At 57.9% G+C, this 25675-nt stretch overlaps 1 protein-coding gene across 2 annotated transcripts; it reads right to left on the bottom strand.

The window, feature by feature from the left end:
* Positions 1 to 245: 245 nt before the first annotated feature.
* On the bottom strand, positions 246 to 24085 carry KRT80 (keratin 80). Of its 2 annotated transcripts, none has more exons than XM_057703897.1 (9): positions 23643 to 23957; positions 17521 to 17729; positions 12127 to 12187; positions 11753 to 11848; positions 4315 to 4479; positions 3750 to 3875; positions 2903 to 3123; positions 2396 to 2451; positions 246 to 2253 (listed from the first exon to the last, which is right to left on the bottom strand). In XM_057703897.1, exons 1-9 carry the CDS (start codon positions 23940 to 23942, stop codon positions 2129 to 2131), a joined length of 1359 nt encoding a protein of 452 aa, XP_057559880.1. In that variant the 5' UTR covers positions 23943 to 23957; the 3' UTR covers positions 246 to 2128. The 2 variants fall into 2 exon arrangements, with proteins under 2 accessions (XP_057559880.1, XP_057559881.1); XM_057703898.1 differs by having other exon boundaries at positions 2121 to 2288; positions 23643 to 24085.
* Positions 24086 to 25675: the final 1590 nt, after the last annotated feature.

The following is a 25675-nucleotide window of genomic DNA, read 5'->3' as shown; positions in this document are numbered from 1 at the left end:
GTGGCCATGTGGTGCCTGGGCATATCGGGGGTGCTGGGAACAGAGGTCAACACTGGTACAGCCTCCTTGTAGGATGGTGGGACAGGAGAACTTTTCATATCCAAGTTACATTGGTCTGAAGGTGAAACGAGGTCCCTGGACTCCTTTCCTCATAACTGGAGAATTTCTCAAGTCCTGTGGTCAACCTGTTGGACCAGTGACTGACCAGTCCCAAGAGGGGAGATAAAAACAGACAGACAGCTTGATCCATGGACAAACCTCAGCACTTTATTCACCCCTTGGCAGGGAGAAGGGGGTATTGCCCCAAGATAGTCAGCCAGTCGAGTGGGGTGGCTGGGATATGTGCTGTCTCTCCAGAGAGTATAATACACAGCACTGTGTATGCAGAAAAAGGAAGGGAAGCAATAAGTTAAAAGCCACATACGTTATGAAAAAAATAATATATATACTTTTAATATCTTGTATCCCCACTGAGGATTTGCTCCCTTGGAAACCAATAAATAGGCAGAGAAAAAGCAGCGATCAGCACCCTTTGGGGACTTGAGGGGTGAGTATATATCTGAGTTCCCTCAAGCCCGCGTCAGTAGCCCTTCAGCGCCCCCCACAGGCCTGGAGGACCTTGAGGCCTAGGAGGGGCCCAAGACCTTGGGCCACCCTGTACTGGACAAATGAGATGAATGAATCAAAGACTGGGGCTAGAAGAGGAGGTGAGGCAAGGGGCAGGTAGGGAGAGGAGAGGGAAGGAGAGAAGCTGGCTGACGGAGTGAGAGGCTGGAGCTGCCAGGATCCCCCTGTAAGCCCCCCACACCCGAAGGTGAGAGCCAAGGGGAGGAAAGAGGAGCCTTCCTCCCAGCCCCAAATCTTGTTGGATCGCTGCAGAATTTCTGTCGTTGTTATTGGGGTCCCCCAGGCCGCCTCAAGGGCTCAGAAGCTCCCAGACCCAAGGGGACAGTGCCTTCTTCATGACCCCGCTGGGCGGCAGGGGGGCAGGCATGGAGGGAGGAGGCGTGGAGGGGGAAGAAGGGAAGGAGCTCTAACCCACAGGTGTGGGTGCAGAGGAGGGGAGGGCCAGGCTGCTCGGCCCGAAGGAGAGAACAGAGACCCCCAGGAGTGGGATTCATGGGAAATGGGCCTGGAGTTTCATGGCAGGGGTGGGGCTGGGGTCTCCAGGGCCTGGTGCACCCAGGTATCAGGCGGGGAAACACGTGGGTGGGAGGCAGAGCACTCAGATCCCAGGCAAGGCAGTGAACGCCAGGGTGGCAGGAGGGAGGAAGGAGGGTTCAGTTTCCCTGCCTGGTCTCTGGTTGCCATCTGGCCTCCCCCGCTTTCTACTCCCTGCCCCGCCCTGCCCAGGGAGTTTGTCATGGCAAGAATAGCTTCTAGAGAAGGTGCTTGGGAGCTGGCTGGGCAGCCATCCAGTTCTGACTGTGACCTGCTGGGAGAGGCCCACAGGAGGAGGGAAGGGGCACAGGTGTCTGGGCTGATCTCAGAGTTCCAGGCTCAGGTCCCGAACACCCAGGGAGCCTCCTCCCCTCACTCCCTAATCCTGCCAGGTCTCCGGGGAGCCCAGGTGGTGCAGGAAAGTCAGAGGTGCTCAGCACCCAGTCTCCCAGGAGCTCTAGATACGGAGGGTGCCCAGGCAGTGCCCGTCAGCCCCTGGGCCCTGGCTGGCGGGGGCTGGGGGAGCAAGGCCACCACCTTCTTTCCGAGGCAGAGGCAAGGCAAGACTGGAGATGTGCGTTTAGGGCAAGGGTTGGGTAACGGGTCAAAGAGACCTTGGTCGGAGCCCTCTGTTGGGGGAGGAGCCTCAGAGGAGCGAGGAGGTGGCGGCAAAACTGACCCCAATTCCAGTTTACGCAGTCAGGAAAACCTCTGGCCAGAGGTTGGAAGCGTGGGACTGTGAGATATTGATATGGAGCTGAGTGACGGAATAGCTGGTGACAGTCCTTTCCCACCCTTGGCAACCCACAAAAAAGCAGTCGCTGTTTTCAACCCTCCTCTTCTTAGTTCAGGATCAGGTTTGCCTCCCTTCCCAACCTAGAGGCTCCACGCTGCTTTCTTGAGTCTAGCTTATGTTCCTCCCGCTGCAGGCGGATGACCTGGGGCTCCTGGGGTCCGGACAGTGACCTTACTCTGAGACCTCTGACTCTTGTGAGAGGAACTTTTCTGAGGTTTCGGTGATTTTGATCACGGGGCCTTTCCTGTTCTTCTTTTTCCGGGAGGGGGCTCTTGAGAGGCTGGACTTGGAGGCAGCTACAGGGAACATAAAAGGTGGGGCAGGGTAGGGGCTGGAGGTTTGGGAATCATTTAATGTGATGTCTTTAGGGCCATGATCTCCCCCCCGGCCCCGCACTGTCCCCCTCCCACCATGGGTTCTTGGGGCAAGCCGGCTCACCAGTTCTAGATCTGCGCTGCACAGCACTGACCACGGTGGCTGAGGGCAAGTCCATCCTGGGGGAGGAGGAAATGGTGGGATGTGAAGGGAGCCTGTGGCTTAAGCTCCCCTGGGATCGGGGGTCAGGGGACTGGCCGATGGAGGGCAATTCTTGGCTGTCACTGCCAGCTCTGGACGGCCCCGCTTGTCCTCCCTGGGCTCTGTCCCCTCGCCCCTACATGAGTGGCTCTCCTTTACTGAGCACTGATTTGTGACAGGTGTTTGCATACAGGATTGTATTAATCCTCCCCACCACAGGTGAGCCCTGCTTAGGATCAGTCCATTTTCCAGATGGGAAAGCTGAGAATTTAATGAACTGGACGGAGGTACCAATGTGTAAGTGGCTGAGCCAGGACACGAACCCAGCCTGCCAGGCTCACAGTAACATGCTGGGGGTGGGGAGGTGGAGTGGGCTGTCCTCCAGTCCGCCCCCCGCTCCCAGCCCACCCCGCTGGGCCCACTCCTCACCGTCTCTCCTCGCCCTCCACCAGCTTGCGGTAGGTGGCGATCTCGATGTCCAAGGCCAGCTTGGTGTTCATCAGCTCCTGGTACTCACGCAGCTGCCGCGCCATGTCCTTCTTGGCCTGCTGCAGGGCGGCCTCCAGCTGGGCCAGCTTGGCCTTGGCGTCCCGGAGGGCCAGCTCACCCTGCTCCTCGGCCGCCTTGATGTTCTCCTCCAGTTTCAGGCACTGCAGCCAGGAGCACAGACGGAAGGGGTCGGTGAGCAGGGTGGGAGGGAGAGAGCGGGCCAGGGCCAGGAGCCCACCTCTGCCCTCGGTGGGGGTGTGCATGGGGAGGGAGGACTTAGCACGGCATTCTCAGTGTGGTCATGGGCTGCCTTGCAGCAAGACACATTCAGTTAGACCTAAGGAGACATTTTCCCAAGGAGGGGAGTACACCAGGCCCCCAAAGGAGCCTGTCTCAACTGTCCTTCCAGGATGGCCCTTCTCTGGCTGGAAGCTGGGGCTTAGGCCTTCCTTCCCTTCTCTCTGTATAGTTGGCAGGAGGCCTGGGGGGAGGTGATGGGCCCTGGGTGTATGTGGCGGGGCTCTCCAGCGTTCCAGCACCCTGGCTCGTTTACAGAGCACTTTTACCTGCAAAGCTCCTGTGGTCCTCAGAGCCATCTCAGGAGGACAGATGAGGAAACGGAGGCCCAGGGGTGCTAAGTGACCTGCCCGGGGTCACTCAGGGATGCTAAGTGACCTGCCCGTGGACCCAGCATGTGTGAGTGTGTGTGGGTGTGGGAGCGTGTGAGAGACTGTGTGTCCCGTGCTCCTCCCTGCTCCGCCCCCAGCTGGGTCCCTCAGACACTCACGTGGCTCTTGGTGGAGAGGATGTGGGATCGCAGCTTCTGGATGTGCACGGTGAGGTCAGCGATCTCGCTGCGGCTGCTCTGGAGGCTGTCCCCCACCTCGGCTGAGCGGGCGGCCTGCTCCTCCAGCTGGAGGCCGTGGAGCAGGCGGCCGTGAGGGGCCGCACGCCGTGTCTCCCCAGCGCCCCGGCCCCCCGCCCCTTCTTCTCCCTTGCCCCCAGCCCCACCTCCTCCTCTGTGGCCCACCACCCCCAGGGCAGCCTCCCGCGCCACTCCCCCTCCTGCCCCCGCCGCGTCTGCCTCTGGATGGCCTCTCCTGGAGGCCCTAGACGGAGCCCCATGGGCCGTGCCCACACCTGGCCTGGCCTTACTGGCTGGCAGCACCACCGTGAGCCCCTGAAGGGTATAGACTACGGGCTCCCCCCGTCCCCGTCCCCCCGGGGGCCCGGCACAGCGCTGGCTCTCACACTCTCCCTTCCTGCCTGTGAACGCACTGCTGTGGGCTCTGCCGTCAGCCGTCACGGGCGCGTCTCCCCGCCCCCCTCGTCAGCCCCGCACCTGCCCGCACCTGGCTCTGGGAGTTCGCCTGGGCCTCTTCCAGGCTGCGGGCCGCCACGGTGTCGTATCGGGCCTTCACCTCCTCCACGATGCTGCTCAGGTCGATGTGGCAGCGGCTGTCCACCCCCACGGTCACCGACACGTCCTTCACTTGGTCTGCCAGGTCCTTCAGCTCCTGGCCGGGCACAGACGTGGGGACTCAGGGCTGGTGGGGGGGGGGGGCACCGGGCCCTCAGCCGGCCATCGTCCCCACGGCCCCTTCATCACCTGGAGAGTGGAGGGCGGGCTCCTCTCTGTCTCCCTGGAGAGATCATCAGAGGACAAGCGCCTCCCTGCCCTGTCTCCCCAGCTGGGGCTCTTGGGAAGCTGCTCAGTCCCTGCTTGCCCACCGGTTGGCCTTCCTCTCCGAGTGGGCAGGGAGGGACGCTTGGCTCCAAAGGCTCACCCTGCAAGGCTTATTCCCCTTCAGTTTCCCCCGTCTACGCTGCTGTCTGTTCCCAGGGTGGGCCCCTTTCCGCCTGGCTGAGGAGGAAAGGGCCCGGGGCATCTGGGCCTGAGGGAGCTCTACCATTAGGCTCAGTGCTGTGCAGCTCGGCCTCCCCGAGGCCTGCCCTCCCAGGATGGGAGTCCCCGGAGGGCCCGGGTGGGCCACTTTTACCTTCAGGCCCTCACCTCTGGCAGGGCAACGTCTCTGTGTGCTGAGTGCATGTTGGGCTGGAAGCCCACGCGTGACGAGGGCAGGGGTGCACCAGAGGCTGACGATCGGGCTCCCCACTCCCCTGCCAGCGCCCGGGCAGGGGTGACTCCAGGGTCAGCCTGGAGACTCACGGCCCCTCCCCGTCTCGCTGAGCGGCTGGCCCGGCCACAGCAGCAGGATTTAGCCTCAATAGCCTCTCTTCTCTCTGTCCTTTGGGATCCTTCTTTTCCGCTCCTCTCTGTCCTCTAGTCTGCCTAGGAAATGCCAGCCCATGTGCTCAGAGACCCCCAGCAGCAGTATAACGTTCCACTTCCCTGCAGGCTCGTGAGAGACCAGGCTGTGTGGGTGCTAAGTGCTTTCCGGGCATCCTCACGTTTCATCCTCGGCAGGCCGGCGCAGTTGTTAGCCCCAGATTACAGAGGAAGGAAACTGCAGCACGCCGCAGAGTGGATGGAAACAGCGGTGAGGGCAGGGCTGGACTCCAGAGGCTTCGCCGCTCCTGCTAAGCTCCCTTAGTGAGGCTGGGACAGGAGCTGGAGCCTCAGGTCTGCGTTCGGTCCCTCCCCTCAGCCGGAAAGCTTTCTGGCCTGAAGGTTCGGGGGTGTTTAGAAAGGCAGGTGGGGACAGAGGTTTTCGTAGGGGCTGCAAGGTGTCACCTCCGGGGCCCTGGGCTGCTCTTCCCTGGAGCTGCGGATCAACCACCTGGTCCGGGGCAGGGCCAGTGCGGGAAGGAGGAACGCGTGGGTGTAAGCAGAGTGTGGCCAGCATTGTACAGAGTGAGTCAGGGGGCCGGGGAGCCTCGGAGAGGCTGGGAGGGGGGCCAGGCACCCTGGGAGGCGGGGTGGGGCTCAGCTGGGGTAGGGAGGGGGTGGGACACAGATGACATCGTTACTGCTGCTGGCGTTCACAGTCCAGCCTTGATCCAAGGATCAAGGCTTACTTCAATCATCAGATTTTCGTCACTGTTCTCATTTTTATGGTGTATAGAGATATATGTTTTTAAAAAACTTTTTTGCCTGATTCAGGATCCAAACAAGGTCCAAACACTGCCATTGGACCATATGTCTGTAAGTCTCTCTTTTTTTGGGGCCATGCTGCAGGGCATGTGGGATCTTAGTTCCCTGACCAGGGATCAGATCTCTGGCCCCTGCCTTGGAAAGGCAGAGTCTTAACCACTGGACCATCAGGGAAGTCGCTGTAAGTCTTTCTTATTCTGTAGATACCCTCCCCATCACTGTCTCTGGCTCTGCTGTGTTCGTGTGTTTGTTTGCGCCTGTCTTTTTCTTGTTGAAAATACCGGGTTGCTCGCCCGCAGTCCGAATTTTACTCATGGCCCTGCGTGCTGCGGGTTAACATGCTCCTCTGGCCCCTGTATTTCCTGAAAAGCGGCAGTTGGAGCAGGAGGTCTGCGCAGACCCGGGTTCTGTTTCTGACTCATGACCGCATTCCGACCTTGGTTCCTGACTTTGGGCCCCTCCTGACCCTCGTTCCTCTCTATGCTCAGAGCGGCTGCGGCTGAACCCCTGGAGTCTGGACCCGCTGGGCCCGTGGAGGTTGGTTCTTCTTGTGTCCCTGCGGCTGTAGACCGTGGGGTGGGACAGCCGCGAGGCCTGCTGAGGAAGGCCGTCCCTCCCCCGTCTGCTCGCTGCCCGACCCTGCCCACTTTCACCTCTGGTGATCAGGATGGCCTCCTGGAAAAGGCGGCTTGGGCAGTGGCAGGCAACCAATCTCCACCCCGGAGCCGGTGGGACTCTGAGCTCAGTGGCCAGCTGCCCTTTAGGGGCTCTCGTGGTGGAGGGTTTTGATTGATCTTCAAATGAACTTAACAGAGATCTCTCAGCAAAAGCAGGGGGAGCCCCAACCCATGCCAGAATAAGGTCGATGGTGCCTGCAGACTCGTGCCCCGTCTCTGCTGTCCCAGGTCATCACTGGAGACTGACATTTCCTGGCTGGGGCTTGGCTGTGGACAGTTTCAGATATGCAGTCACCATGTTGTGGCGGTTGGCAGGCACGGGGTGTTCCAGATAAAGCTATCCGGGGACACTTTTAGCCCAAGCCTAAGGTAGCATTTGTTATGGGTCAGGAGAAGGCTGTCAGAACACAGGGCACCCCACGGGGGCAACAGGGTGGGCGAAACATGGCTGATGGGGCAGCCTCAGGTCCTTTCTGGAAAGAGGCAGTGTGAGCACAAGCGTGGCAAACAGAAGCAGGAGGTGGCGGGTGTAGGGCATCTGTAGATATGCTCAGACATGCCAGCCCTGCCGGGTTGCAGAGGGTATAACAATGCTGACTGTGTGGTGTGCAAGTGCCACCACGGGATGGGCTGCTGGGGAGGATGTGCACCTGCAGGTTGGTAAGAATTAAGCCGAGGTACAGTTCAGAGCTTCTCTTAGGAGCCAGAGTCTGAGGAGGCTGCCATGTGTGTGACCACTCTCATCGTGGTCCCCCAGGTCAGGTAAGATGGTAACTCTGAGCAGGTAACGGTACTGCTCAGTAAAATGTAGTGTTTAATGGCACTGGGGTCCAGAGGTTAAGACTCTGTGCTTCGATTGCAGGGGGCATGGGTTTGATCTCTGGTTGGGGAACTAAGATGCTGCATGCCGAAAGCTGTGGTCAAAAAAAAAAAAAAAAAAAAAAGCACTGAGGTCTGAGTACCACCACATCTTATTAGCTGGGTAACCCTGGCCAGATCTTTAAACTTAGCTGAGCCTCAGTTTTCTCATTTGGAAAATGGGTATAATTATGGAACTGAAAACAGCTAACATTTATTAAATACCATGTGCCAGACAGTGTTCTAAGTGCTTTAGGATATATTAACAAAATAAATCCTCACCACACGCCAGTGAACTAGGTTAGCACCTAGTTCTCCCCATTATACAGACGGGGAAATTGAGGCATAGAGAAATAAAGGAAGTTGTTCAAGTTCATATAATCACTGAGCCAGGATTAAAATCCAAGCTGCTCTTAAGTCCATGCTTTCTTAATCATTATCCCCACTTTTTTAGGGTTATTGGGAAGAGTAAATGAAATTACATCTGGAAAGCACTCAGCCTGGTGCCTCGAATATAGTAGATGCTCAGTAAACAACAGCTAAGGAAACTATTGTGGTGATTGGTAAAGGCGATGGAGCCAGGAGGAAGTGTCCAGGGCCTGGAGCAGCCTCCCAAGGCACCACGAAGGTAGGCGCCAAAGCAGCTTAGACATGCCAGGTCCTTTCTGCAGGAATCAGCATCCCGGAAGGTGTGCCTGGCTGCAGGGGGTTGTCAGTGGGTTCTATAGCTAATCTCCCTGGAACCAGAATTAATGGGTGGGGTGGGTGGCGTTCTGGCTGGATGCAGCCAGGCCCCAGTGCACTCGGGAGCTGGGGTGCACCGTGGAAGCTGAGGGGGAATGGGGGCCCCAGGGTCCTCTCACCAGCCTGCGTCCCTGGAGGTGAGGGGTAAGGGGGTTGCCCGGGAGCTGCAGTGTGTAATGAGGCCCTGAGCAGCCTGCGGCCATTGGCTTCTGGGAAAGGCCTTCCACAACTTATCCAGAATGTGTGTGTGTGTGTGTGTGTGTGTGTTCTATACAGCAGTGCTTTTCTGGTATCTGCTACAAAGTTGAAATCAGAGTGTACAGCCCTCCTGGGGCTACTCACATCCCACCATTTTTCCTCTACCTGAGGTGGCCATGGGTAGCACCTTCCTTTGCTTGGACCTGCCCTGTCTGACGTGGCAGCCACTAGCCCTGTGTGGTCACGAGCACTTGAGATGTGGCCACCCAGAATTCAGATGCGCTGGAGGTGTAAAATACACACCAGATCTTGAAGATTTAGAATGGGAAAAAGCGTGTGAACGAGCCCATTCTTTTTTTTTTCTTTAAGCTCTTTATTGGAATATAATTGCTTTACCATTCATTTTTTATACTGATTACACATGGAACAGTCATATTTTGGATATATTGGGCTGAGTAGAATGTATTAAAATTATTTTTTCTGTTTCTTTGCTTTTTTTTTTTTTAAAATGTGGCTACTAGAAAGCTCAGAATTACCTATGTGGCTTTGTGGCTTGCGTTATATTTCTACTAGGCAGCGCCAGCCAAGAGCCCCAGCAGTGTGGGGAGTCTTTTTAGCAAAGGGTCAGCATTGCCTTCTCAGCCTACAGAGGTACGTGAAGGGGAGCTCAAACCTCGCGTCCTGACACCAGCTTGCCACCTCGCTGCCTCCCAAAGCAATAATAACTGTTATTATTATATATACAATATATACATTATGTAATAATAAATATATTATGTTATAAATATATTAAATATATTGTTATAATATAATATATAATATGATAGTATATAATATATAATATAATAGTATGTATAATATATACTATACATTATAATATATAAAATGATAGTAAATATATAATATGATAATAAATATAATATAATGTAACATAATATAATATAATGTATATAATCATAAATGCACTCCTGCGTTCACTGTGGCCCCTTTTCCACAGCAGTCCTCCAACAGCACAAGCCATCCCTTTACCCCGCCTGCAGCATCCGCCCCGATCCCCACCAGGGGCTGCCCATCATGCTTAGAATAATAAGGTCCGCACCCCATCCTGGGCCCCAGGCTGGCCGGCTCTGCCTTAGCCACAGCTGCTGCTTTCTCTCCCTCCCAGGATCAAATCATTCCTGCCTTAGGTGCTTTACACAGCTCTTCCTTTGGCCAACGCCTCCTCAAGTCTCTGCTGAGCTGGCTCTTTCTGGTTTGGGGCTTCCCTCCCTTGGGCCTCCTCTGAGACGCACGCTGCCCTGCACCCCCACCGTGGGCTGAAGCTCCCCCTCCCTCTAGCACTAAAGCATCATCTGGTTTCTTTGCATACCAGCAACTTTTCACCCTCCAAAATGGTCTTGTCCAGATATGTGTTTGGTAGCCTGTCCCCTCTTAGCTAAGCCGTGCCCTCCCGCGAGCAGGGACCTGGCCCGCCTGGCTCAGTGCTGTGCTATCCGTGCCCGGCGCCTGGCGGGCGTGCCGTCAACGTTTGTTCAGGGAGTGAATGGATTTATCCCCTCACAGCCTGATGAGCCTGCTACTATCACTCTCTCCATTTTACAAATGAGGAAAGTGAGGCACAGAGAGGAGAAATAACTTGCTGCAAGTCACAGACATGGTGGGAAAAATAAAAGGTAGAGTCAGGATTGGGGCCCAAGGGCTGCCACGTCCACATGGAGGCCACAGCCCGGCTGTCAGGGCGGGGGCACAGAAGTTTGGCGGGTGTGCCTCTGGCAACTCTCAGCTGTATGGCTGGTTATGCCTGGCCTTCCCCAGCTACCTCTCCACTCCTGCAGGGCCTCCGCCTGGCCCCGGGCTCACGGAGATGTGGGCGAGCAGGATGGACTAGAGGCTCTGAAACACTGGCCCTGCTGACGTCTGCCGGGGCGGTGCCAGCCCTGGTGAGTGTGGGCAGAGGAAGCCCTCCCGCACTTCTCAAGCCACTCAGTGGGCATTGGGGTGGTCTGCCTGCGAGGGCTGCCTCCCTGCTATTGGCAAGGGTTGGGGTGTTCTCTCCGTTCTGCTACCTCCCACGGCCGCAGACAAGTCTCAGGCCCACGGAAGCCCCACTGGGGGGCTGAGCTGCTGGAGAGCAGTGAGGCCCACCTGCACCCACGAGGCCCCGACTCCCTCTCCACAGGGTGAGGCCCTGAGCACGGTCAGCAGCCCTAGCGCCATTTTAGCAGAGCTTTCTGAGTGTGGGGGTGACATTGACCCCTGCTCTGCCCTGGGCAGCGGCGCCATAGCTCGGCACCAGTGGTTTGCAGCACACAGGCTGCTGCGCCCTGCCATCCCCAGCCATGGTCCTGCCTGCTCATAGCTGAATCGAAGCATCGCCCCTTCAGCCTCCGCAACTCTGAGACGGGGCGTGTCAAGAGGAGGACGCACACCTCCCAAAGGGTGCGCAGGAGGCAGAGGGGCGCTGAGGGGCCACGTCCAGTGCAGGGCTCGTCTGCTGGTGGCACTGGCAGTGGGACAGGCCTTGCTGGGCCGCTGTCTCCCCAGGCTCAGCTGAGGACTTAGGCACAAATGAGAATGTGTCTGGAGGCTCCTCTGTCTGCATTTACTGCATCTTTTTTTTTTTGGCCACACCATGCGGCATGTGGGATCTTAGTTCCCCGACCAGGGATTGAACCCCTGCCCCCCGCAGTGGAAGCGCAGAGTCTTAACCACTGGACCGCCAGGGAAGTCCCTACTGGGTCGTTTTTGTCTGGCAGAAGCTAGTATTATCTGGGAACCAGAGAATCTGACCAGAGGTCTTCCCAGCCTGAGCTCAGAATGGAGGAGGGCGCGGTGCAGGCCTCTCAGGGCTGGAACTGTGGGTGCCTGCAATTTAGGCTGCAGGGATGGGAGAGGGATGAGTGCAATAAGAAGGGCTGTTCAGGGCTTCCTGCTTCCTTGCTCTGAGGCCGCCTCCTGACCCTTCCCTGGATGTGCCTGGTCCCCTGCATGCCCTCAGCGCTCCTGCACACATGAAGGCAGGGCCCTGCCTGAGAGAGGCTTTGTGGAACCTGCCACGCTCCACGAAATGAGTGACCAGGGGATGCGCTGGACTACTGACAGCAGCAGGCAGGGGCTTTGAGAAGTTTTTGCATCTCTGGCCGGCAACAGTGAGTGCCTGCTGAAGTTTCCATGCCCTACTGGATGCCTGCGCCTCCCCTGCCCATCCCTTACCTGTGGACCAGTTGGCTCAGTGGGACCCTGACCCCATCTTCTCACCTGCTCGTAGATGCTTTTCATCAGCTCCACGAAGCTCTGCAGGCCTTTTAACTTGGTCTCTAGTTCTGCCCGTCGAAGACACTCTGCATCCAGGTCCTGGGGGTGGGAGCAGCAGTGAATGATGGGGGAGGGTATGGAGGGGTCCCAGGGCAGAGCTGAGGAAGCGGGGGCCTTTGCTTCCTGGGTGAGATGGCGGTGATCCCCAGAGGACACCTGGCTCAGAGCCTGGGAGAAGGAGCAGGGTGGGGACAAGTGCATATGTCTCTGCCTGTGGTCCTGGGACTCAGCCTCTGGGGGCTTTGCTTGGGGATCCGGAGCAAAAGAGGGCAGAGGGTCCGTGAGGAAGGAGCCCCCGGGGCAGGCTGGGAGGTTACCTTCTTCAGCTGGACGAAGGTGAACTCCATGTCTGTGCGCTTGGAGATCTCGTCCTCATACCTGGGAGGTGGGGAGGGAGGGCAGGGGGAGGCAGGGAGAGACAGAGAGAGAGAGGCAGCTCAGCTGGGTGTGCTGGGACTTGGTGAGGTTTGTTTAACCTTCCTTGGGGGGGCTCAGGGCCTCTGGTGTCCCATGTGGTGCCTCGTGCCAGTCAGAAAAATGTGGTCCCTTCCTTCAGGTGGCTGCAGCCCCTCTTCTCTATGATACGTCCTCTCTCCTCTGTGATACCCTAGTGTTGGCCCTGGGGAAGCAGACATCCTGCTGCCCATGCGCACTCCTTCCTAATGATCAGCCGTTCCTCTCCCAGTGGCATCTGCCCCTTTCCTGGCTCCGCTCCACATTCACCTCCTCCAGGAAGCCTCTCCTGATGGTGCAGCCCTTTCACCCTGATATTTTGTTCCCTCATCTTTTTCCCATCTCTGCCCTGAGAGTCTCAGCTTCAAACAAGCCATGCCTTTTGTTGAGTCTGCTCCAAGCTTCTTGCTCACACGTCATCCTCTCTAACTCCACCCTTCCCTGCAGCCCCACTCTTCTCCCTACTGCTTTGCTAGACAGGAGGACACCATGCCATCTTCCCTGCACAGGGAGGACAGGAAGGGCATGGACTTCACAGTCAGATGGGCCCCCGGTATGTTTTGGGGGCACGTCCCTCCATCCCCTCCCTTGTTTATTGGGGTGTGCATGTGTTCACGTGCACGCATGCGTGAGTGCATGCTTGGGGGCCAGGGTTCAGCAGCAGTCCACAAAGGGCGCTTCCCTCTCTTCGCAGATGTGCCTCCTCCTTACTTGGGTCCACCTCGTGTTCAGAGCAAGGACACTGTTGCATGGGGAGACGGGATCCCTGGACCCTTGACCTTACCCTCTTGGCCCCCTGGCGTGGGTGTCTGCCAGCTCCATGCTTCCCACAGCAGCCCTGCCTGCCCCAGCAGATGTGGGGATTCTGTGGCTTCCTGTTTTCTTCCCTCCTCTCCAGGGAATGCCTGAATCACTGGAGGCTCTAATCACAGCCGCCTGCCTGCCATGGTCCTCGACCTCACAGACGGGGCAGCGTCACCATCGCCCATGTCAGCTAGCTGGACCTGCCACCCCCCAGGCCTTCTTTTCCACCAGCCTCCCCGAGGGACTGAGGGGAGCAGACCCCAGGGGGCAAGAGCCCATGGGGCACTTGGGTCTCTGAAACTCAATGTGCAGAGGGCCCGTGCTCTCCCTGGCCAGTGCCTCCGCTTCTAAGAGTCTGTGAGGGCCCTGAGGGTGCAGGTCATGGGGACGGGGTGGTGGGGTGGGTCGGAGAGACTGGCCTGCAATCTGGGGCCTGCCAGGGTGAACAAAATGCCCAAGAAGCTTTACTTGCACCCTCTCCTGTGACTCTTAGAGCCCCCAGCCAGGGATGTCCTGTTGGTCCCATTTCACAGATGAGGAAATGGAGGCTCAGAGAGGGGCTTGGAGTTCCTGTAGTGTGCTGGTTAAGCACGGGGCTCCAGAGTCAGACTATTTGGGCTCAATTCCTGGCTTTCTTGCTAACTAGCTGCGTGGCCTTGGATAGGTTACTTCTGTGTGCCTTTGTCATGATAATGTTGATGTCGTGAGGATTAAATAAGGTAATACATAAAGTGTCTGTGACAGTGCATGCCACCCACTAAAGCCACTGCTATTATGATCACCAGAGCTCCATTCTCCCCAACACCAGGCCCCAGCCCTCAGCCCCTCCGTCTCAGCATTTCCAGAAACCACGGGAATCCTCATTGCAGAGGGAACGGGCAGTTCTCTGCACAGCCTTCACAAATCCTCAGGGCTGGGCTGACTTGAACAGGCTTCCCTTGGGAATCTGGGGGCCTCCAAAAAATTCCCTGCCTTGGAGACAGGGGTCTGGGGAGCCCCAAGCTGAGAAGCTCCCATTGACTGGCCCTCCGCACGCAAGCCCGGTGTCCAGCCTCTCCCCTTCCCCCTCTCCTCTGGATGGCAGAGTTCCACCTGCCTGGGTGCAGGACCCTGGGGAGAGCTGTCCAGTAGGAGCCCTCCGAGGAGCCAGACCGCCTTCTTACCCCTCACTGCCCTTCCCAGCCTTTTGTGCAGCCTTCCCACCTCCCTTCTCATTGACTCCAGTGCATTTCAATCCCAGTTCACCCCCTGAAACAAGATGCTCTTGTGCAGCAGACAGCTTGCACGATGGTACGAGATATTCTTGAGTCACTTGCTGTGTGGCCTTGGGCAAGTTGCTTCCCCTTGCTGGGCCTCTGCTTCATCCTTTGTAAATAGAGGGGTTAGCTAGCTGATCCTTGGGGTCCCTGCTACATCAAAGCTTTTGGAAGTCTCCATTCCTATTGAGGCTTATGTGATGCCATGTCCCCCCCTTCACCCCCAATCCCCTGCCAGTCTGCCAGCCACTGGCTCCCAAACCCATTCTCAGCCCTTTTCAGCCTGTCACACCCGTATCACCCGCCCCCCCCCCCCCAACTTGTTTATTTCTAGGAGCGAAGCTGATCTCATCGGCTGTGTAGAGGTAAGGCACACCCCTCCCTGTCAGGGCTTGGCCTGGCGTCTCCTGGCTCCTGGGGGCTCCAGGCTTTGCACAGTCAGACTGCAGCTTCCCTGGCTCTGACCTGCAGACCCAGAAACCCGCCAGCCTTACCTCCCCCAACTCAGATGTGTTCCCCACCCAGAGAGGGGAAGAGAGGCCCTGAGCCGAAACAGTAAAATCAGGCAGCAGATGGAAACCAGGCAGTGGGCCAAATGAGGGGCTGAGTCAGATTAAAACAACAAATAGTGTTTGTACAGAATTTCCAGTTACAAAGCGCCTCCGTGAATGTGATCTGGCTGCTCTCACGGGAGCAGCGTCACATGGTAGCTTGTGAGGTTAGGGATGGGACTTAGTACGCATGGCTGTGTGACTGAGGACAATCTCCTGCCCTCTCTGGGCCTCTGTTTCCTTCCCCATAAAAGGGGGATCCAAGTGCCCATCTGGGTCTGCCATTCTCTGCGCTGTTGAGGGCCAGAGGCCTGCTAGGTAGCAGTAAATGAGCGGTGGGTTCTGGTGCACCAAGATGACTTCCCTCTTCACTGTCTGGCAATCAGGTTCCCTGTGTGTTTCCCTAGCACCTGGGAGGGCAGGGCAGGGGGAGAGGTGGCCCCCAGGTCAGCAAGGGGCCCAGCCTCGAGGACCAGCCCAGGCCAGGGCTGCAGATCATGCCAGATGGCTGGGAAGTTCCAGCCAGATCCACAGATGAGGAAACTGAGGTCCCCAGAGAGGGAAGAGCTTCCTGTGTGACCATCCCTTCTGCATATGGTCTGAGCAGGGGAGGCCATGTGGAGAGGCAGTGGGCAAAGGCTGAGCCAGGTCCCTGGACTCCTGACAGGCTGCCTCCCCCCTCCGGCTCTGGAGGCTTTGGGCCTCACCTCAAATCCCTGGGCTTGGGTCTGGCCCAAGCCCTGCAGGAGGAGGGTGGGGGTTCAACCGCACCCTGTCCTCCGCTCACCCTGGCTGGGGGCCTTTCTGCTCTGCCCAGCCTCCTTGTCCTTGAAGCCCTGACCGTGATCTGGTCAGAAAGGGTCACCTCTCCTCTGAGCTACCGAAATTATGGGTCTGCCTTTCTAGACTGGCTAATTCAGCTCAGCAAACCCAAGTCTAGGACCACTGTGTGCTGGGCACTCAGCCTTCTAGGGGACAGGAGAGTGGCCATGTATAACCGCCAGGCACCACGCTGAACTCTCGGCTTCCTCCTCATACCAGCCTTAGCTTGGTATCAACCATCACCGTTCCCGCTCCACACAGGAGGAAACTGAGGTTCGCATGTGAAGCAACTTGCCTGAGGTCGCAGAGCTAGTGAGGGGTGTGGGCGGGGCGTAACGTCCTTCCATGGGACATAGTCATGCCCAAGCCGGGGCCCTTAACCACTGGGCCGTACGGCCTGCCAGCTGCTTGTCCCCCCATCTGTCTGTCCCATTATTTTTTTTTATTAATTAATTAATTAATTTTATTGGCTGTGTTGGGTCTTTTTTGCTGTACACGGGCTTTCTTTTTAGTTGTGGTGAGTGGGGGCTACTCTTCGTTGTGGTGAGCGGGCTCCTCATTGCCGTGGCTTCTCTTGTTGCGAAGCACGGCCTCTAGGCACGTGGGCTTCAGTAGTTGCAGCACATGGGCTCAATAGCTGTGGCTCATGGGCTCTAAAGTGTGGGCTCAATAGCTGTGGCACATGGGCTTAGTTGCTCCGCGACATGTGGGATCTTCCAGGAGCAGGGATTGAACCTGTGTCCCCTGCCTTGGCAGGCAGATTCTCAACCACTGGGCCACCTAGGAAGCCCTGTCCCATTAAGTTATAATAGCATCTTGCAGGCTGGGGCTGTTCTCATCTCTCTAGACCCCCAAGTCCCCCATTGAGGTCAGGCACGCATTACCTCTAGGGGATTGCTTCTTTATGCAAACAAACCCCATCATTTCTGCCCCCCGGCCTGCACCCGCCCCTTTCCCCAGTTCAAGAGGGATCAAAGTCCCAAGCTCCACTCACAGCAGGAGCCCATCTGTTGCTCTAGCTAGTGACATGGTTTCCCCTTGCCAGCGGGACATGTGGGCAAGAGCCGGCGTGTTGATGGCACAAGAGGAGGTGGTGGGGGACGGGGGCTGTGACGGGGGCTGTGACGGTGCCCAGGGGCCAGCAAGCGCAGGGCATGGCTGTCAGCCAGCATGAGACTGGCTTCGCTGTAAGGGTCACTGTTTGGGGGGTAGCCATAGGTTCACTGCCTTGTCCTCCCAATATTTAGAATACCGCTGGCACATTGCAGGTCTTCAGTGAGTAAGTATGGACTGAAGAATTGTTTTTTTAAAGAAGTTTTCTGGGACTTCCTTGGTGTTGCCGTGGTTGGGAATCTGCCTGCCAATGCAAGGACATGGGTTCGATCCCTGATACGGGAGGGTCCCACGAGCCGCAGAGCAGCTAAGCCCGTGTGCCACAACGGCTGAGCCTGTGCTCTAGGGCCCGTGAGCCACAGCTATTGAGCCCGTGTGCTGCAACTACTGAAGCCCGCACCTGTGGAGCCCATGCTCCGCAACAGGAGAAGCCATGGCAGGGAGAAGCCCACGCGCCGCAGTGAGGCGTGGCCTCCGCTCGCCGCAACGAGAGGGGGCCCGCGTGCAGCAACGAAGACCCAACACAGCCAAATAAATAAATACATTTAAAAAAATTAAAAAAAAAAATAAGAAGAATAAAAATAAGCTTTAAAAAAAAAAAAAAAAAGAAGTTTCCTATTTTTCTGACCTGGGCACCCGGACCTTGCATCTGAGCGCATGTTGGCCTCACCCTCAGTCCCCCACCGCACAGCCCCCATAGGGTGCCCCCTACCTGATCCGAAACTCCTCCACCTTCTTGAGCATCTGCAGCAGGTTGGCCTCGTGCTGGCCCCGCTCCTGGTTCACTTTGCGCAGTTCCTCCTGCAGTCGGCCCTGGTACTTCTCATAGAGGTGCCCAAGGTCAAAGGTGGTCGAGTCCTGGCTCTGCAGGAAGTGCCAGCGGGCCTCCAGCAGCTGGTGGCGCTGCTCCAAGGCTTGCACCTGGGAGAGCGGGAGGACTGTGGTGAGAGGGCCAGGTATGGCCTAGCCCGCACACCCCACCCTCGGGGGAGGCTGGAGGCCTCCATGGGAAGTAGCAGCTTCTCTGCTCAGAGCGCACCCAGCCAGGGCCCTCTCTCAGCGCCTTCAGGTGGCATCTCCAACTACTGATTGTTCTAACTGCAGACGGTGAGATAAGGAGGGAATCCGAAAATCCCAGAGACACAGAGCTCATTAGCCAATGTTTCCTCTGGGAGGGGAAGGATCAGTGAGATGAAGGAAGGGGGACCACGCTGTGAACGTGCCCACAGGTGACAGGCTCTCCAGGCCTGCCCGGGGCTTGGGTGGGAGACCCCAGGGAACGTGAGGTGCCGCAGGCCTGTCTGCCGCCCACCTCGACAAGCCTGGTCTCATCTTGCCTTGGAAATTCAGCAGGGTAGGGCCTGGTTAGTTCTTAAATGCTAATCCTCCTGACAACCTGGACGTGTAGCCTCTCCAAGCCTCAGTTTCCCCAGCTAGAAGTCAGGGAAGATGTCACCTGCCTTGCCTACCTGCAGAGAGAAGAACCTGGGGATGTGCTTTGGAGCAGCAAATAGCAAATGTCCCCGTGGTCCCTACTGTGCGCCAGGCCTTGTTCTATGTGCTGGACATCTGTAACTCATTAAGTCCCCAAACAACCCGACAGGGTAGGTATTTTTATCAGCTGCACTTTACAGACGATGAAACAGGGTACAGGGAGGTGAAGTGACCTGCCCAAGGTCACACAAGCAGCGAGTGGCGGGGTCAGGAATGGAATCCAGGCAATTTGGGTTTAGACCGTTTGAGCCGCTGAAACAGAAGCCTCTGGTCTGCTGCAAGGTCTCCGCAGGGCCTGCGACCCAGCCGCCCTTGCTTCTGCCTCTAGTTAGGGCCAGTCTTGCCTTGAGGACAAAGGCTGGGAGGGCTCTGGGCCCAGTGCTCCTCTCAAACTCTGCGTCCTTCACACTCCCCTGCAGGGGCTCCCACGGCTCCCACCCCAGTCATCGCAGGCTGGCAGGGTCTCTCTTGAGTCCTCTTCTTCTCTCCACCCAGTTCCGCCCAGCGCAGCCTGGGGGCTCCCCCTGCCTCTTCCCCACTCCGCCTGTTCTCTCCAGGCCCAGCCTTTCTCTAGGACCCCCGCTCCTTCCCACCATGCCGGCCCCTCCCCCGTGGGCTCCCAGCCCCCTCCTGTAGGAAGCCTCCCCTCTTCCCTCCAATATTTGGCCCTCAGTTTCCCTGCTCCTCATCTGTCCTGATCTACCCCCCTTCCTGTCAGACGGAGAGCCATGTGTTCGTCTCTTGGTGTCCCTACCCCCTCAGTGCCGGAGATGTGGGTAGGCCACTGAGGCAAGATGGGTGACTGGGGCTGGGCTCCTGGACCGTGCAGGCTGTTGTTGTCATGAGGATGTTGTGACAACCAGCCCGGGGATGTTCCCTATGACCACAGGCAAGTAGCTGGACCTCCTCCCATCGCCTGCTGGCACCGGTTCCCAGAATCACAGCCTGAAAGAGCCAGCACCACAGCCGGGAACCTTTTGGATCCGTTGGTCTATACCCTTCATTTTCAGGGGAGGAGACGGGGGCCCAGGGCGGTCAGGTGACTTGTCCAGGGTCACATAGCAACTTGGTGACCAAGCTTCCCAGACAGGCCCATCTGATGGCAGCTCCCTCCTCTGGACGTCGTGGTCCTGTTCCTCCTGAATTCGGGTGCCAGGTGGGCTCTCCTCTCTCTCTTGGCCCTACCCACATGGCCGGGTTTCCCTGAGTTACTCCGATTCTCGGAGGAAGCCCCCTTTGACACTCGCAGGAGACAATACCAGCAGGAACATTGGACAATGGCATTTGTGGGCTGTCATTCTCCTCCTTAGCTCCCATTTGTACTGGTAAATTCTGCTGGAAGCCAACCTTAAGCCTACAGTTTGATGCTGTCACAGCCAAATAGGTTCAGTAGGGATGCAGTCAAGAGGGTTTCTGTCCTACTTGTATGTGTGAGGGATTGCTTGGGGGGGGGGCGATTTCTGCTCACGCCACCTGCCCTGTGTGTTGACAAGTAGGAGTCCCATGTTTATACTGAGGGTGGGGTGAGAGGAGAGATGTGAGGCTCCTTCTTCCACCCATAAGCAACCCCAAAACCTTTAGACCAGGAAGTCCTTCCTTTAGTCTAACCTCAATCCCCTATACTTTAGTACTCACCTATTGGGAGATGGTATGCATTTGGCCAGCCAGTCCAGCCAGAGGGCACTTGTGTTGTGGGGGATCCAGGGAAGCCCCCTCCCGCTACTGTCCTTGGGGGAGTTGCTTGTTGTCTCAGTGGGTGGGGATGGAAGGTCATCCCCCACCCAGAACTTTCCCTGCAGAAAGGCTCCTCCTTCTTGGAACAAAGGCCTAGGGAGGGCTGGAAATCCTGGCACCCTGCGAGGTGCCAGGTTAACTGCCTCCAACCTGTCAAGGCTGCTGAGCACTCCCCTCTCATTTCCCCTCCTCCCTGTCCTGGCTGATCCCTGACCTTAGATCATGGGTGGCAGCTCTAGGAGGGGCCTCAGAGAGCAAGCCCCTGGTCTACCTGCTTCCCATTTTACAGATGAGGAAACTGAGGCTCAGAAGCACAGAACTCATTGTGACCCAACTCCAGGGTCCTGGGCTGCCCTGCTGAAAAGCAGGCCCAGACGAGGATGGGGAGAGATGTGCTTTTTGTGGAGTGAACTGAGCAGCCTGGACTGGGCTGGGGTCCCCTCTGAGGAGGGAGGCTGACCAGCTGGGCGGCTTTGCGTCCCCAACCCATGGCCCACAGTTCAGGCAGGTCAGCATACAGAGTGATGCCTCTGGGGCTTGCAGGTCCTATTCCTCAGGTGGGGGCAGTGTCACATGCCCTGCCTCCAGCCAAAACTTGGCTTTGCCCAATGACCCTCAGGGTCTCTTCATCAGGAAGGGCTGGTTTGTGCCTTCCTTCGTGCAGGCAGTGGGATGGTTCCGGTGACTTCCAGAGGCCACACAGGTCAAGGGGAGACGTTGTACCTATCCCTCGTTCCCCAGGCATTTCACCACTGCTCGGGGGGTCCCTCTCTACCGCCTCCTTAGGTGCCCCCGGCAGTCCTTCCTCTCGTCCCGCCTCCATCCCCTCTGGTGTCTGCATGTGAAGGGGAGAGGGCCCAGCCTCTGCTGGATGGCGGCATCGCCCTCTCCCTGCCTCCGTCGGCCTCCTCTCCTGCTGCTGCTTCTGCTCCTCCCTGTCCTTCGTGGCTGCACCTGCGCCAGTCCCTCCACTGGCATGAGCTCAGGGTTACCCCCAGAGCAGGAGCAGAGCAGGGAGGTGGAATCTGAAGCACAGAGAGGGTAAGTGGCTTGCCCAAGGAAACACAGCCTGCAAGTAGAAGAATCAACACTGCTCCAGGGCCCCTCAGACTCCTGGGGGTCTCCCTGCCAACCCTCTCCGTCTTCCTCCTCCTCCTCAGTGCTCTCTGATTTCTCTCTGTGCCTCAGAGTTCCCAGAAGGGGATGTAGAGCTGGAGGGCAGTCTTGCCTGTCTCTTCTCTTTGCCTAGAGCCCCACCCCTCCACTGGTGATGGCATCTCATCCCTGGGCTCATGCACCTCTTTTCAGCCCCATGCTGCACCCCTACCCACGAATGAAGCTCCTCCACCCCTCCCTCCAGCAGGGCCCTTCCCTCCCTTTCTCAGGTTCCTTTTTGCCTGGCAGGAGCTAAGTGGGTTCAAGAGTTCCCTGGGCTGGATCCATTTCGGGTATTTTTCATATAACAAAAAGATTATACCTGGCACCTGGTAAGAGCTTTACAAAAATGATCCCATTTGTTTCTGACAAGCCCGTTACACCGATGCATACTGAGGCACAGAGAGGTTAAATAATTTGCCTGAGATTATGCAGCCGGTCAGAGATGAAGCTAGGATGCAAACCCAGCAATGCGACTCCAGGTTTTACATTCTTAACTTCTGCCTGCTTCCACTTCGGCCCTCATGGTCTTTATAAGGACGGATTTGAGCTAATAACAGACCTTCTCCATAGAGTTGGTGGATCAGCCGGGACTCTTTGGGCAGAGTCCCCAGTGATCAGTTTCCCCAAGGGGCCGGCACCCCCGGCTGCCTGTATCCTTCCCTGAAGAGCACCGGTCTCAAGGCCAAGGCTTGTACTGTGGGTAGGGAAGCTCCAGTTCTTCTAAAGACCTTAGGGGGCATCGCCCTGGCCCTGGGAACAGAACCCAGACCCCTCGGGCCCCTCCCTGTGCCTGCACACCCCTCCTGTTCCCGTGGCAGAGGTACAGGGTGATATCAGCCCTGGCGTTCAGGGAGAAAAGCCACCCATCCGAGCCAAATTACATAGCTCATGAAGCATTCCTTTTAAGGGATTAAGCTGTGCTTGGAGAGGAGGTGACTCTGCAGGGACCTGCCTCCCCAGGGCAGCGGGCCCTTCTCCTAGGGCGGACCGCCCAGCAGCGCGGAGTCTGTGCAGCCGGCAGGGGTGGCGGAGGGAATGCTCCACCTCAGAGGACAGTTGTCCTCTGGTTGTCATTTCCCCTCCACACCCCCACCCCAGGCACCCCAGGTGTGGGTGCAGGAATGCTGGTCTGGGCACATGGATGTGGAGGAGAGAGGCGGGAAGAAATGACTCCCACCTCAGAGACTACTGGCTTTGTGCCTCACAGACCTGGGGTCAAGTCCAGACCGTACCCCTGCTGGTTGTGTGACCTTGGGCAAGGCACTTCACCTCGGGGCTGCTCCATCTCCCTGTCTACACCGCAGGGCAACTAGCCACTGCGGAGTGCGGGGCAGTGTGGGCGAAGACAAACCGGTGCTCCAGGTGTGCTCCTTTCTTCCCTCTGCCCCGCTCTGTGAGCGTCCACCTGGTGGGGGACACTAGCCACATGCAGAGGGACGCAGAGGCAGGGAGAGCAAGGGGCAGAGAAGGACCCAGCCAGGGGAAGAAGGATGGGGGTGGGGGCGCCAGAAAGTTGAGTTTTCCCATCTGGAAAATGGGCATAAAAATAACTTCTTTCCTAAAGTTGCAAGAAATAGAGATAAACGTATATAGTACCCAGCTCAGTTCCTGGCACAGGGTAAGCCGTTAATGAACAGTAGCTGTAACTAGCTGACTATTATTCTCGGGCAGGGCAGGAAGGAGCAGAGCTGGGAGGGCTGGTTAGGGGAAGATTCTTGGAGGAGGTGAGTGAGGAGCGGGATTGGAAGGTATGCAGGACTTCTTTGGTGCTCTTGAAGCCCTTGCCCTGGGCCAGAGATGGACACCAGTGCCCAGACCGGCATGCTGGCCATGGCAGTGGGGTCCAGGAAGTGGGGTGTCAGGGACTCAAGCCCTCCACTGGGGTGGGTGCGGGGAGGGCTGGCTGGCCACCTGTTTCCGACGCGCAGCATCGGTCCCCCACATTCCTATCTCCTGAGGAGCCACAGCTGCATCCCCATCCCTCACCCTCCTTCTGGCCCCGCCACGTGCTTCCTGGCCCGGGCCAGTTCTCCTGACCCTGGGAAGCTGAGCAGAGCAGCAGCCTGGACAGGAAGGTGGGCCCTGTCCATTTACCTTGGAGTCGTGCCTCCATCAGCCATTCCTATGAGGGGCATCCTCTTGGTCACACTCAGAGCCCCTCCCTAGTCCATGCCTGGGGGGAGGGTGACCCCAGGCCATGCAGCCCATTATTATCCAGACACCCCTCAGAGGCCAACCTGGGATCCCTTTCTCCCCCATGTCAGGATGGCACGGGACTTCCCTCCCCATCGCTCTGGCTCAGAGCTAGCCTGCAGAGTTAGCAATACCGGCTCCCCATTGGCTGGGGGCAGGGGCGGGACATGATGCTCGGGAAATACAGAGCTCCGCCACCTGCCCAGGCCTGATGGGCCTTAGTGTTGAGACCCACCCCTTCCCCCTTCTGCTCACCTTGCCAATCAGGGAGGCGAATTTATCATTGAGGACCTTCATTTCCTCCTTCTCTTGGTTCTTCTGCTGTTGGATGGCCGGGTCCACCTTGAGGTCCAGAGGTACCAGCAGGCTGGAGTTCACGGTCACCTTGGGGGTGGTGCCAGCCGTCAGGCAGCCCGTGAGGCTGCGAGAGCTGAAGCCCAGCCCGGGGACCCCACAGCTGCTCCATCCGGAGGCCCCCAGCCAGGAGCTGCCCCCTGGGGTCACCTCACAGCTGCTGAGGCTGCCGGAGCCAACGACGCAGGAGCGGCAGGCCATTGTGGCCCCTGGGGCCGGGAGCGGGCAGGGCGCAGGGATGGGCGCGTGAGCCTTCGAGGGGTGGCGGCAGCTGGCTCCGGTCGCAGACAGGGCAGGCTGGGGACTGAGGAGCAGACACCTGTCGCACCGTGCTCATTAGCTCCGGGAGGGTGGGACGCCTCCCAGCCCGGCCAACCTGCTAGATGATGTGGCTCCCGCCCCTCCCCCGGCACCACGTACCCATCGCCTCCCCCGCAGGGATCTGCCTCGCTGAGGGCGCTGTTCTTGGCCTCCCAACCCAGCCAGGCCTGGCTCCAGGGGAGGGGGATACGGCTGGGCTGGCTCGCCGGGAGGGGGTAGGGAGGTAGCCAGGGGAATGGCAGATTGAACAAAGGAGAGAGAGAGGAGAGAGGGAGAGGAGAGAGAGAGCAAGAGAGCATTGCCTCTCACCGCAGACCTCACTGCATACCTGAAGGCTGACGTATCTAGGCTTACATACTTCTGGAAGAGGTGAGGCAAGTGCAGGCCCTGGGCTCCCGCGCGTAGGGCAGCCGTCCCGGGCACTGTGCCAGCCTGGCATTGGAAAACAGCACCTCGACTGTTAATTTTCTACCTGCGCAAGAGTCTCCCCTGCTTATCTTCTCCTCTTCCTTTCTTCCTCCCATTCTCCCTCCTTCCTGCCTTTGATCTATCATTTACTGAGCACTTACTATGTGTATCCCACCATCTCAGGGACTGGAGAGGAAACACATGGTCAAGGTCAAGAGCCCTTGGCTTTGGACAAGTGAGACTTGGTTCAAGACTCAGCATGGCTGCTCACCACTGGTGTGGCCTCTGGCAGGTTCCTTGACTTCTGTCCTAGCGTGTGAAATGGGGATGAAGATACCAACCCCAGAGGAGGTGGTATATGCGGAGCACTTGGGAGAAGACTGGGCACCAAGCTCTCTGTGGACTGTGGATGAGACCTGAGCCCACCTTCCGGGAGCTGAGCCTGGGTGGGGAGATGGCCAAGGTCAAGTGCAGCTCTGCTTCAAGGGCTATGAGAAGGTGCCCCATCTCCTCTTTCTCCCTTCTTCCCATTCTTCCTGCCTCTGTTCTCCCTCTCCTGTCCCGGTTTCATCTTAAATATGAAGCATAAATAGAAAAGACACTAATTTGTTTCTGCAGAGCCTCTGATGGGGCGGCAGAGGGTTCAGCCAGCCCAGGGCACTCCATCCTGCCTTTCTGAAGTTCTAGAAGCCCCGCTCTTCCACTTCGAGGGAGTGGCCAGCTCTCCGGGACCTGTCTCTTCCTTCTTCCCTGGCCTGATGTCCCTGGGAGTTCTTGCCCTGGCTGGATGGCACTATGTGCCCTCCCGGGGCCCGGAGCACCACCCTGGGTGGTGGGGCTATAGTGGAGAAAGGAGTGTGTTTGGGAGAGACTCCGGTAGTGGGGGTGGAGAGATCTCAGCCCCCTCTGGGACTGGAGGAGGAGGCAGGTTGGAGATGGGAGTCCCTGCCTGGGTCACATTGCCCCTTCCAGGCCTCCTGCCTCCCAGGCCAGACTTCTGTTCTACACAGTGGTCATTGCTGGCTCACTGGGGCCCAGGAATCTGCCCCGAGGCCACGAGTCTATCCTGAGGCTGGATCCTGGGCTCTGATGCTGGGGGTGGGCTGCTGAGACAATTCTGGGTGATGGGGTCACTGCAGAGGTGTCTGTGCCCCTGCTCCTGACATATGCTCCCCCTCCCCCATTCAGCGCCCACCTGCATGGCC

This window comes from Hippopotamus amphibius, chromosome 12, assembly GCF_030028045.1.
Source record: "Hippopotamus amphibius kiboko isolate mHipAmp2 chromosome 12, mHipAmp2.hap2, whole genome shotgun sequence".
Classification (NCBI taxonomy): Eukaryota; Metazoa; Chordata; class Mammalia; order Artiodactyla; family Hippopotamidae; genus Hippopotamus; species Hippopotamus amphibius.
The sequence above is the reverse complement of the archived record's forward strand: the minus strand, read 5'-3'. Positions and strand labels throughout refer to the sequence as shown.

Coding starts and splice junctions, on each gene's coding strand:
- KRT80 (XM_057703897.1), bottom strand. CDS start 23,942: ATGGCCTGCCGCTCCTGCGTCGTTGGCTCCGGCAGCCTCAGCAGCTGT. Junction 17,730..23,642: donor TCGCCTCCCTGATTGGCAAG/GTGAGCAGAAGG, acceptor CCGCTCTCCCAG/GTGCAAGCCTTGGAGCAGCG. Junction 2,452..2,902: donor GTGGAGGGCGAGGAGAGACG/GTGAGGAGTGGG, acceptor CTCCTCCCCCAG/GATGGACTTGCCCTCAGCCA.